Source organism: Ambystoma mexicanum, chromosome 6p, assembly GCF_040938575.1.
Source record: "Ambystoma mexicanum isolate Mex_15411 chromosome 6p, UKY_AmexF1_1, whole genome shotgun sequence".
NCBI classification, from domain to species: Eukaryota; Metazoa; Chordata; class Amphibia; order Caudata; family Ambystomatidae; genus Ambystoma; species Ambystoma mexicanum.
In genome coordinates this window covers 658,223,227-658,236,872 of record NC_090935.1, presented here as the reverse complement: position 1 = coordinate 658,236,872, position 13,646 = coordinate 658,223,227, and the positions used below count along the sequence as shown (strand labels likewise).

General features: G+C 45.6%; 1 protein-coding gene across 3 annotated transcripts in view; it reads left to right on the top strand.

Annotated features, from left to right (window-relative positions):
* LOC138511696 (general transcription factor IIH subunit 2) overlaps positions 1-13,646 on the top strand; it is a 1,250,606-nt gene that overhangs the window by 879,752 nt on the left and 357,208 nt on the right. For all 3 annotated transcript variants that reach the window (XM_069627529.1, XM_069627530.1, XM_069627531.1), the window contains exon 12: positions 8,060-8,123. In XM_069627529.1, coding sequence (XP_069483630.1) covers positions 8,060-8,123 — 64 coding nt within the window. The remainder of the gene's footprint in view (positions 1-8,059; positions 8,124-13,646) is intronic.

The following is a 13,646-nucleotide window of genomic DNA, read 5'->3' as shown; positions in this document are numbered from 1 at the left end:
TCCATCATGATAAAGCAAGCATGCTATGTATTATTACGTGTTTAGACTGGCATTTTGGGGCAGCCAGTCTAGCCATTTCTTACTGTAGCATGACTTTTTATGGTCATGCAAGCATGAGATGTGTTATTATGTAGCTCAACCGGCATTTTGTGCAGCCAGTCTAGCTATTCCTTACATGGGCATGGCATTTTTTTTTGGGGGGGGGGGCGCATCTGTGGTAAAGTAAGCATGATAAGTATTAGAGGGTTAGGCTGGCATTTTGGTGCAGCCAGATAGGACATGTTTTCTTAATGTGGCATAGTCTTTTTAATGGCAAAGCCAACAGGAGTAGGCCCTTGTGTGGATACTGTCATATATTGGCAGAGCTGATCTGGGCATGTTTTCCTATGGTATCATTACTGGCATGTGCAAAGCAAACATGAGTATGTTCTATGGGATTATTGGCATATATTCATGCAGCCATCATGGACATGTATGGGCTCATCCTTGATTGGAAACATAATGTGTATGTACTTGCATATATTGTGGGTAAAGGCATCATGAAAATGCATTGGGGAATGCTCCTGTGCACAGTTGGCGAGTTGCATCTATTGGGTTTTTGGATTGCAGTTACCCTACAAAGCCAATTGCAAACTGTCTAGCTTTTTACCCAATTTTTCCCAGAAAGTGTGCTGTGTAATGCACCGCTTTAACACATTGTTCAAAAAATGAACTTGAGTATAGGGAATCGCCCTGAACACCTTTGGTTGGTTGGAGCTCCCTTGTTAGGCTCGGTTGCTCTAACTTATATGTGGAAAATGTTTATGCCCCTCCAAAGAATTCACCATCCATCACTGGGTGAGTGGCTGGTGGGTAAATGGATATGAATTTAGGCATCCAAGGCTGAGGCCCAGGCAAGGGGCATTGGACCATGGATATGTTCTTACATGATTTACTGGTATTTTTGGGCAAAGCCAACTTCATGAATGTTATTACATGGAGGACGGTTCGGGGGTGGGGGGGGGGGGGTTACAGCACAATGGAGCAGCCAGACTGGATATTTTCTTTCTGTAGCATGGCATTTTTTACCTGGCTAAACTAGCATTGTGGTGCAACAAGTCTAGCAATTACTTACTGTGGCATGGCATTCTTTTCTGGGCATCTATGGTAATGTAAACATAAGTGTTATTATGTGGCTAGACTGTAATGTATTATTTATATAAGCGGCAGAAAGGCCAATATGATGTGTGTTCTTACTTGGGATGGGTGGGGCAACTTGTGAAGGCAGCAAGTAAATGTTTTCTTACTGTGGCATTGCATGTTTTACTGGTGTTAAGGGCAAAGTCAACATGATGAATGTTCTTACATGGTGGGTCGTGGGTGGATTCATTTCTGCAGCTAAGCAAGGAAATGGTTCCTTAATTAAGTGTTGCATGTTTTACTGGAGTTGAGGGCGAGGTCCACAGCAAGAGTATTCTTACATGATGGTGCTTTGGCTGGGCAAGCATTTGTGCAGCATCAATAAAATGTTTTTTTTTTCTGTGATGGTAGATTTTTACCAGCATTAAAGGCAAAGCCAACAAGAGAATGTTTGTACATAGGGATACTGGCAGAGCCAGCATAAATATATTTTCTTATGGCATCATTACTGTTTGTGATATTACTGGCCATGCACAGAGTTGGCGGGGAATTTGAATGTCAGGACTCAGGAACCATTCACAGCCCACTTGTTTCTATGCTGCGTGAAAGAGTTAATGGTTGATTAAAACACATACTTGCATCATTCACTTATTGCAGCGTGCCTTTGCAGCTGCATGATTAACATGCGCATTGTGCATGTGTGGTGGTCCAGGCCAGCACAGTGTGGTGCGTCGCATGCTTTGTTGGCATGCTTGGGGGGATTTGAGGGGTGGCCCACAGCATTGTTCGCAGAGAGGCCCCTACGTTTTGTGTTATGCCACTGCCTGTCGCCTGTTTTTTCCTTTCTGAATTATTTGGGTTTCCAGTCTCGTGATGTTGTGGCTTCTAGAATTGCTCTGGCCTTTTCAGTTGCCAGATTTCCAGCTAGGCCTGGCTGCGCCTGAGTTTCCACCCCCTTGTTTGTCATACAAGCGGTCCTAAATACTACTTTCTGGTCGTGGTAACCAGTGGTGCTCTTTCGGGATTAGGGGGGGGGGGGGGGGAGAGGGGGGGGGAGGGGGGGGGGAGAGGGGGAGAGGGGGAGAGGGGGAGAGGGAGAGAGGGAGAGAGGGAGATATATATATATATATGCGCGCTGGCAAGTAGTGTGGCTTCAACATGATGTACTGTTGATAATATGCATATTGTGTTGTGTTATGTTGTTACAGCAGCGAGGTCAGAGAGGATAGTTTTGCCTCCACCCAGGTATAATAGTAGCATGAATTGTACAGCCACCCCGAAGATAGAGCGTGGGCAGACACGTCTGATTTTGATTTCGGTCGTTTCCGCCTAACATTTGCTATTCTTAGAAGCTGTCTATGAACGCATGTAGGTAATAAGCAACCCCAGAGACCCTTTTGACATGCAAGATAGTCTTTTCTACGAGGAGATGTTTTAAAATGGAGGCATGTTCCGATACTTTTTCTGTAGCCCCTTTGATTCTTTGTGAGCCTTTATCAGTTGAGCCGTTCGTTGGCTTACCACGTTTGCCATTAGAATCCATTACTTCTACTTTCAATACCACATTCTAAATTGGTTAGATCACACTTAATGGATTTCAGCCATGCACTTTTTTTTGTAATACCTCACTCCTCATTAACTGGCTATAATAATAGCCTGAAATAAAGGAGATGCCAAATGTTAGTTAAAGTGTAATCGCAGGTATTCAGTATTCCCAAGTAGCAGGAATGTGTTGACTTGAATACCCAGTGGACTTACATTCTTTTGTGCCCAAATTCCTGCTCTATATGTGCAAACTCTGCACATGTGCTCTTATAGATTGACAGAATGGGATCGATCAGAAGCCTGCAAATAATTAGGACGAACTGGAAAATGTTTTGGGTTTGACAAATATTTTGCTGCCTGTTTTTGGAAGTGGGGATTGCAAGTTTGGGTACTATTGAACCGTCCCCCCCACCTGAATAATCATATTTCGTTAACTACCCTAACTGAATGACCACTGGGAGTATGACCCTATGTGTAAATAGCTTAGGTGTAGGGTATATCGTGTTGGAGTTTGAAGCCTTAGCTTGTAGGTCCTTAATAAAAGCCCCCTGAATCCGAATTTACTAACGAAAACTGCCTTCAATGCATGGAACACAGGCACACAACAAACTGCAACTTGTGCTAGATCAGCATTCACACTACAATTGTCTATGAAGTTGATATACATGTCAAAAGAAATGCTAAGCATATAAAATCCTATTTTACTCTTTTGGATGAAGATAAACAAGCATAGTCAATGACAACACTTTGGGCGTTTGTGTATGCATGGGAAAGGCACATGCCAGGCACTTCCCTAGTGGGATTAACTGGCCATTGATGGTAGCAGGTGAAACATGCTGCAAGTACCTGGGCATCTAAAAGCAATGGCTGGAAAATGCATAATACTTGCACACAAGCCAAAACTGTTGGCTTTACCAATGCTTGTTTTTAACAGGACTTCAGTGAAGGACACGCATAGTGTTTGTAAATCGAGTGGCTGAAGGCCTGGTTAAGTCATTTTTATTGCACCAGTGGCGCGTTTAAACCTCAAATTAAGCCATTAACTCATAAGACTGCTTTGAAAAACACTGCCAGGCACTTCGAATGCACATTTTGATGGTAAGGCTTGTTTAAAGTGAGCTCCAAAAGCTCCCAAGAGAAGGTGTTTTGGGCGGGGAGGGGCAATAACTGGGTGGGAATGGCCATAGGGATTAGAATGGTCATGAGCAGCCAATTGGTGGACAAATAGCCAAACAACTGCAAGCTTTGTGTCCCGTCTCTTATGCCATTTCTCTCTATCTGTACTCTAATGCAATAGTTTCGGTTTATAGGGGGCGCAAGAGCCACCTAATAGTTCAAACTAAAAAGGGTGCGTTTGACCAGCCTCAAATGCAACAGCAATTTTAAGTTCCTTATTGAACTTCTCCAATAGTCTTTTAAAGGGGCCAAAAGTATCCCTTTCCGAGCTACAGAACACATAAGAGAGAAATCAATGAATGAAAGTTAAATCATACTCTAATAGCCTTCAAAATGTTTACTAATAAGCACTAAACTTTAAAAATCTTTCCCTTGTTAGAAAAGATGGGGCCAAGTGCCATTGGGGGAGTCACACGTCCCAATACAACCATTTTTTAGGAAGCGAGGAGTCTTTAAACGAGACTGAACAAGTGTTGGCAAAGCCACTAGGTAGTTCTAAGTGTTTTAAAGTTGAAGAACAATAGGAGTACATTTCTTTGAAGACACTCTCCCAATTCAACCTTCTTAGGAGAAGCCCAGGGAGGATTCTTTACCAGAACTCCCTCCACCGATCATGGAAAGGGATAGGTTTAGGGCAAGTGATTTACGCCAGGTAAACTGTATTGAGGTGGGGTGGGGGTGGAAACAGATATGTTTACTCACCCCTGAACTCCAACTCATTTAAGGACCACCGTAAACATTCCTGGAATTGCTGGGACCCCTTAATTTATGACTTGGTTCTGTTGGGAGTGGTTGAAGGGTCTCTGGTGCAGAGGTCACTTCTATGTTGGGTAGTTGGGTCCGGCTAATTGGCGGTTCCATGCTACGAAGGATCACTTCTGGGAGCTAGACACATCTGCTGGACTAAAGAAAGGGCCACCACTCTAGTGACAACCTCTCAGGACACTAGGAAACAATGCAGGCGATGATCAGCAATGGGCTCTGCAAGCAAATGGTGGAAGTCAATCCTTGTAATGGAAACAAACTGGTCCTGCAAGGACCCTCTTCATGCTGAAGAGCTGCAACTGTAGGCAGAGGCTTCTTGTTTCACAAGTTCAAGATCTGTGGAGTCCCAAGTATTCAATACGAATAACATGAGGTTGGCTGTTCGGTGCAACTGCTTAATATCATCTGATTTAAAATACGCCTTTTTCGAGCAGGCTCTCTATATTGAGGTCGCCGGCGATAATCCAGGCATCCAACATGAAACAATCTGTGAATACTCTTGAACAGCATCAAAAGAGGTAGCAATTTGTTTTTCATGTTATATATTAAGGGTCTGTGGGCATAGGCCAAGCCTTCCATGGGCTGGACACAAATGGAGTTTGGAAAGCTCCGATGTCCTCCAGTCCATGGAATAAGAAAATGTAACAAACGGCATAAACAGCTAGACCAATTGTGGTCAACAATACTATGAGAAACAAAAAGTCTCAAATAACACTGTAAATGAATTTACATCATGTGCACAGAAATCTAATGTTCTTGGGAGAACTTCTGTAAGCCAATTGAGTGTTTTGGAATAGATAAGACGAATTCTGCTGGTCAGTGTGTGCTGTAATAATCATGTATTGTCAAAACATGTTCATTTAGTTGTATATGTTTGCTTTTAGATATCCGTGTGCAGCATTTTGAAGTCAAGTAGCCAGTCACAACACCACTTGTCCCTAAGAAGGGATTCTGTGTCCTGAAGAAAGCCTTAAAATCTCTGCCCATGCCTTGAGAACCTAAAAAGCTGATTTTTCAATAATAAGGCTAGAAACAGAGCTTTACTGTCGACACTGTGATCAGGGGACTTTCTGTATATGTATAAAAGAAAGACCTTTCATACAAGTCACCCCTAGGCTACTAACATCAACTCTATTTTCTTTGGCTGTAGCTAGGTTATCTAGGGCAGTCAAATTAGGAAATTGTCATGAAACTACTACTTTAAATTGTTCGCTGTATATGTGCTCTCTGTGTTTTAGTTTGACCACTTTGGGTCAACTTTTATGATGTATTATTTTGAATACATTTTTCTATATAATTTCAGACACCTGACCATTTCATTGTTGATATTTGTTTGACAAGATGGTATAATTAACTTTGTTCTCCAACCTATTGTGCAACATCAAGGGGTAGCTATCTGGGCATTTTTGTTCTGTGGGGACTGGGACCAGACAGTCCCAGCCTCCCACATCTGGCTACAAACGGTTCTATGTCATTTCATCGCGGGATGTTTTTTCTCAGGGTTTTTTACAGCAAATATTTTAACGAAAAAACCCATCTTTTTTTATTTTTGGGGGGGTCCCCCTAAACCCCGTCATTCACTTTCATTTTTGATCTATTCCAAAACACCCACACCCCATATATATAATTTTCTAACCCCCCCCCCCTAAAAAAATGTGATTGGTTTTATTCGTTAGAAAATTCACTGTAAAAAAAAAAAAACAGCGAAAAAACATCCCGCGATAAAAGGACGTTGTACCCTACAAACACATACCTTTGCTTTGCCTGGGAAAGCTGCAGCTTTCCCCGAGCAAGGGCATACCATAAATCTGGCCATGTGAGGGCCAAAGAAAGGCAGAACTACAGAATGACCAAACGACAGGCAACAATCGGTTGGCACAGCTATTTTAGAGAATATGGTACTCTAAGTGGCATTAAGCGGTACAATGCAAAAGTGTACGAGACAATGAAAACAGTACAAAAGTATCCACTGCCACCACCCTATCCAGGACACATCATGCAAGTAACCACAAAGCTACAAATAACAAAGTTCTAGGGATGCAATGTGTCTCTACCACACTTCAGAGTAATGTGATTTGTGCAGGGGCTATTAAACCGATAAATGGAGAACACCTGCACTTGTAGTCATAGGGGCTGATGAGTTTCCGCAAAACGGATGAGCTTAGAAAAGCAACGGAAATAAAAAGGCTTCTCTTGCTTCCATGTGTCACGACAGGTTATAGACAATAGCAAAACCTTGGTTTTCCCGTGGATGTCCATGGAGAAAAAGCAGCAAAAAGGAAATCTTTTCTAAGAACAAGAGGATCTCCCTTCTTGAATTTTGGATGAACAGTGCCTTCTTCCGACCTACCGCCAACTTCCCCATGAAAACATCATTGAAGTAGTTCATAAGAAGAGGAGTCTACATACGTACATTGTCCTTGTATGTATCAAGCATCAAGACCAGGGCTCTTGTGGCAGGCTAAGCTCTTAGTAACTACTGTCATCTCTTAAAACAGATAAAGGCAGTTGACCTGCTTCTGGGCTATCATTGTGATAAACCTTATTTGAATTCTTTTTACCAGAATGATTTCCTGTGATTCCTTATTGTAAAGTCTTTATCTTTAGGAATTCTTAAATATGCCATAAAAGGTAGGTCACGAGTGATCCCCGCCCTGTTTTGCTCATTCATTGCTCCTACCTGAGTTTTCTATTGCCTCTGTATTCAGCACCTGTTTACATAAATTAAGTGAATCATGACTTTGCTCTTAATGCCAGCGAAAGAGCATTGTTGTTGCCTCCATACTGCATTTACTAGAAAATGTATGCCTTTTATCCATCGTTGCCTTAGCCTTTGAGTTGTGAGGAGTGGCATTTGGGTACCCAACAGCCTTTCAAACATCACTATCCTAGCTTGTGGAGGCACATCTGTTGTGCTGTAGGCAACCAGCTCTTCCCTGGCAGTGTCCAGCAATTTGATTGAAAACAATTCTGCATCACATGAAGGCCAATGTAAGGCTCTCGCATTAGTAGAAACTTCACCACTCTCGTGTTCATGAACCATGGCTCGGCTATGCCCCCAATTTTGTGTAAGTTAAGGACAGTGGCTCATGATCAAATTTAGGTTGTGAACATACATATATATTTACTAATCTCTGACAATCCATTACTTGCAACAAAGCGCAGTCAATAATACTAATGCCTATGTGTGATTTAAAGGTAATCTTACCTGTGGTGTGCCAGTCCTTCCATTGCTGTATCACAAATCCATCTCTTCTGATGTGGGCTACCTATGAAGCTTTAAAGGAGGTTGCTTTCACACTGGAAATGTTACATTTGTTATGCTTCTTATATAAATGTGCCAGAAAAATAAAAATATCGAAAGCAGGATCCCAAATGAAGCATTAATCATTTTTATGAATTCTGCGCATTTTTATGATTAACTCTGCATTTTTATCTTTTTTTGTTTTTAAAGGGTTCCCCCAGCAAACCATTGCTTCTCTTTCTGACCAGGATGCTAAACCATCATTTAGCATGGCGTAAGTGAAAGGCCATTCCTATGGTTGTTCAGTTTGTTTATTTCAGATGTATAATTGCAAGGTAAATGACAGCACATAGGTCATCATACTTCAATTGCTATGAAAGTCATGTAACAGTTTGTAATTAATTATATTTCTGATTGCTCAATCTATTTGTATCCAGTTTTGTGCTAAAGCAGCCCTTGTGAGGGGTTTTGCAAAGCAATAGGTTCAATAGCATCTTGTCCATGAAGATGGTGGTTAGTTGCTAAAGGCTTACAATATTTACATTCTTTCCAATAGATTCCCTTTCACAGATGCCTCATGTTAGCAATATCCTGCTAGGTGCAAGTTTTGTTTCTGAATTGTGAATTTTCCAGGACTTCTACAACCACAGACTGACCACCCTGTGTTTTGTTGGGAAGGATCCAGGGTCCTCCCGCAGCCCCAAGCGCTTTAGAATTAGGAAAGACCCCTTTTAGGCTCTTGGACCAGGGGGGAGGAGGGGCACTGGGAAGGCTCTCTCATACAGATATACTCCTATACCCAGATAGGGGCAGGCACTGAAGGAGGATATGGGCAGACACTGAAGAAGGCAGTTATTGTTTAAATATTAGGTGCAATTGACTATTAGCTGAATAGATTTGTAATGTCAGATCCTATGCATTTGTAAATATCTTAGTACGATGGATGCAAACTCCTCTTCCCTCCCTTAACTGGGACGAGTGGAAGAATATGAAGAAGCAGAGCGTATCCTATGCCAGGGAAGGACATTGACGTGACCACGCCTTGGAGAGGAGGACCCGAGACGAGCTGCGGAGCCCATGGTTTTTAAAGAGCCGAAGAATGCCAGTCAGTCTCTGGAGGCCTGGCATACTCAACCGAGGAGCCGTTGTGAAACAGGAAAGCAGAGTCCTGTGTCAGGCGTTGACAGGAAAGATCTAAACCATGCTGTTGCAGCAGGGGAGCATCTGCCTACTGTGGATAGTCTATCCCCCAAAAGTTGATGATCAACAAGATCAAAAGCGGCAGATGGATCTAATAGCAGTAGCAGTGCTGTGTTACCCTCATCAATAAGACTGGCAATATATGATTTCGAATGTGGTAAGTCGCCAGCAGGGCCAGCGTCCAGAGATGAATGGGAGGACTTAAAGTCCTAAATGTTGGAGATGTTTAAGAAGGCTGCTTTGGGTGCGGGTGAGCCCCTCTACAGCAGGCCTGCGTAGCTTCAGTAGTGCCCGGTGACTCTGGTCCAGAGCAAAACCAGTTATGATGGCGTCGGCATAGCCTTTGGGTCCGATGCTTAACCCCTCGGCGCCCAAGACCTTGTCAGTGACAACCTCCAAACCGTTGACTGGCCTTTCGCACCAAAATGCAGGCCCGATTAGTTTCCTGCTCCATGGTGGGCATCTTCGACACCAATGACTATCACCATCAGGGCGATGTCGGCCCCATATACTCTGAGGCTGGTGGTACTCGACCAAGTGGTCCTCATAGCTTTGGCTGAGTGAATGCTTGATGCCAGCGAGCTGGACGTCGAAATGCTACAAGCCAATATCAATGCTAAATTAAGGGCTTTAGTTGATAGGGTGATAAATACCGTAGGGTGAAATGCTCCAGCCAGTGGTAGGTTATGACCTGACGGGCATCGACGATGAGGGTCCTGTCACAGAACATGGCCAGAAAGTCTTTGCAGATGGGCCTGGAAGTGGCAGACTGTGTTGGACGATCAATGGGTTTGGCCACGGTTCTCAGGAGAAAGGCTTACCTGAGTTCTCACCCAATGTCCAGAAAGGGCTTCTCGACATTGCTTTTGATGGTGAGAATGTCTTCGGCCCAAAGGCCGGCAACTCTTTGGAGAAGTTCAGAGTCAAAGCTTGCCGCGAAGTCACTCGGCCTCGATGTGCAACAGCCAGCCAAGCCTGCCTTTATGTTCTCAAGAAGGGGTAGAGGCTACAGGCGCTATGTCCCCTAGTGTTACACCTAGGCGTCCGCCTCGGCCTCCGCCACATACCTCTCTTGCCCTTCCTACCAGTAGGGGCAGTTGGAATTGGCCAACAACATCAAATAGGACTGTCAAGAGAGTTATAGCTCTCCCTAGGGGTGTGCAGCGCTTTACAGCTCCATTCTATTCCCAGTGGCAGCTGCCCTGGAAGATAGCTGCAGCAGTGCCTATGGTAATGGATTCAGACTACATTACCCAGAAAACCTGACTTCCAAGAGTAGTTCAAAGCTAAGGGGATGGCGCCTTGCCTTCAGATGGTTCCGCCCTCCCACCACCTGGGGATTTAACCCGCAGCAGCTTGCAGGTCGCTTCTTCTGATTGCCGTTGCAGCCGGCATCTTTTGAAGTCACATCTTCTGTGCCTAAACTTTCTGCTATTCTCCTATGTACCAGACCCTGCTTTGTTAATACGGACTTCCTTTTTGATCTTTCTCCATAACTGCTAACTGCCAGTGTAGAAGACCACTCTGCCTGCCAATGGACTGTTGTGGATTAGTTTTGCTATGTTCGCTGCCCGCCTGTGAACCAAACCACGTTTGTTTATTATGTACTTATTAAGACGTTGCCTGCCTAAGGACTGCTTTAAATCAGTTTTGTTACGTTCGCTGCCCGCCTGTGTACCAGACCTCCTTGCCTGCGGAAAGGACTGTCTTTTCACTGATTTGCTAACTCTGCTGTCCGTCCTGAGTGTCGAACCGCGCAACCTGCCAAAAAGACTGCATTTCTCCTGCTGCCTTACATCTGCATTTCTCCTACTGCCTTAATCTGCATTCCTCCTGCTGCCTTTATTCCTGCATGCCACCTGCATCTTGGACCTGATTGACGACTCCTACCCCTCTGGTAAGACTGCCATAGTACCAATCGCTTATTGCTGACTTGTGGGTTCTGAACCCTCTTGGCCACCCCCTCCATTTGCTGCAAAACGGACTGTTCTCTTTTGGATTGCATATCTTCACATCTAAAAGTGCACACAGGGACACTTTGCTGCTATTGCACCCTCCCGTACCTAGTACGCTCCTCGTGCCGCCCTAGTTTAGTGCCCTTACTAACCTTCCTATTTTCTGTTTTACACTTTCGTTGTATTCCTTCCTGTACATTTTCGACATCCCTGCTCCCGCCAGTGGTAAAACATACAGAGTAACTCTATACATGTGTATCCCATACGTATAGCATACTTGGGTCAGCATCTAATCTCCTTCTGTTCTTATAGTCCTGGCTCGCTGTCTTTCGTGCTCCCTGACTGGTGAGTAACACCTAGGGCAGGAAGGCTCAGCTCCCGCAAGCCAGGCAGAAACAGAAGCGTTGCACATGCTCCGGAAGGGGCAGCGGGGCCTCTAGAGTCCAGCAGAAAGGGCCAGCTGCGGCGGTTCTGCCTTCAAAGCCGCATTGATTTCTCCGCCCACGATTCCTTGATTGGAGTACGGTTTACTGAGATTTGGGCCTAATGGCGGGAGATTACCTCCAGTGCCCGATCGCTTCAGCTCTTGCGGTCGGGCTACTCTCTGCCTTTCTTAAAAAAGGCCTCCAGACAGGCCACCACCTCCTCCTTGCCAACTGGATCCAGAGAGCTCCAGGAAAAGCTGCGAGCCCTGCTGTTGAAGAGTGCCATGGTAGAGGTACCGCCCGGGCAGAGAGGGCCGGACTGGTATTCCCGGGATTTCCTGGTACCCAAGAAGGGGGAGGTCTCTGTCCCATTTTGGACCTCAAGGCTTTGAACATGTTTCTGAGGAAGGACAAATTCAAGATGGTGATGTTGAGAGCGATTCTCCACGCTCTCGGGTTGCAAGACTGGCTAGTGTCCATAGATCTTCAGGACGCATACTTTCATGTGCCGACCCACCAGAAGCACAGGAAGTTTCTGGAGATTCCTCATAGGGTACAAGCACTACCTGTTTAAGGGGCTCCCCTTTGGGTTGACCGTCGCACTAAGGGTTTTCACCAAGCTCATGACAGTAGTTGCGGCTAACCTCAGGAGATCATGCGTCCGAATGTTTCTGTACCTGGATGACTGGCTGATCTGAGGGAGGTCAGCAGAGCAGATTGTGTCCCATCTTGGAGGCACCGGCTCACTACTTCACAGGTTGGGCTTCTCCCTGAACTTGCGTAATTGCTGCACAACACCAGCACAAAGTCTCCAGTTCATTGGAGCAGTCTTAGGCTCTCCGGTGGGGAAGGCTTTTCCTCCCAAGGAGAGAGTCGCCAGTGTTGCACAGAAGGTCCAACTTTTCAGGAGCCACTCCAATTTAGCAGCGGCTTCCTGCCTCCATCTTTTAGGTCTCATGGTCTCCTGCATTTTGCTAGTGCCAGAGGCCAGACTGCGGATGTGATGTTTGCAATGGCTCCTGCGAGGTCAGAGGTCCCAGTACTTCAGCACTTTGAGGGACGTTGGTTGACGTCCTTTATTGGTGGGCCAGCAGCAGCAACATGCTAGCCGGGGAACCCTAAGGCCCAAGTGGTTATGTATGCGTCCTTGATGGGATTGGGGCACTCACTGAGAGGACTTGAAGGTGACCGGCCTTTGGTCAGCGATGGAGGCCAACTGGCACATGAACAGGCTGAAGTTGCAAGCCATCAGGTTAGCCCCGAAAGTGTTTGCACCTTCGATTAAGTGGATGCAAGTCCTGAAACGGACTGACTATATGGTGGCCATGCACTACCTGAATAAGCAGGGGGGGGGGGGGGGGCGTGCGTTCCCTTCCCCTGTCCAGGGAAGCGATGCAGCTGTGGTTCTGGCTATTTGAGAACCAAGTCTCGGCAGTTCATCTGAAGGGGACAGAGAACGGTTTGGCGGAAGCTTGGAGCAGGCAGAGCATGGTCTCACACCAGTGGAAGGTGTGCCAGGATGTCCTAGAGGAGGTCTTCTGTCTCCGGGGTACCCCAGCGGTGGATCTGTTTGCCACAGAGTACAACAGGAGGTGCAGACAGTTTTGCTCTAGGGAATTCCCAGCAAACGGCATGCTTGGGGATGCATTTCTAGTGGACTGGATCTTCCCCCCCCCTCCACTATACATTCCCTCTGATTCTCATCATCCTGTGGGTTCTCAGGAGGTTGAGGAGGCTTCCAGCAACTCTAATCTTGATTGCCACGGATTGTACAAGGAGGACTTGGTACTCAATCTCCTGGACTTGACCATCTGCCCACCTCTCCAGTTGCCTCTTCGACAGGATCTCCTATTGGAAGGTTGGATACTTCACCTGAATCCCTCAACCTACATGTGTGGCTCTTGAGAGGATGAGGTATGATGGTTGGGACGCCTCTGAGGAGGTACTTGAGGAGGTGCTGCTGGCTGCACGCAGACCGTCAACAAGATCGATGTATGCGTGCAGGTGGAGAAGATTGGAGGCATCGTGCAGGAAACGCGAGCTTGACCCCATCTCTTACCCCACCACTACAGTGATGGAGATCCTTTTGTCACTGTCCTCTCTGGGCCTTCAGGCCACCACAGTCAAAGTATACTTGTCTGCTTTGTCTGTGTTCAAAAGGTCTCTGGATCAAGGGTCTTTCTTCACGATCATGGTTATGGACCAATTCCCGAAGAG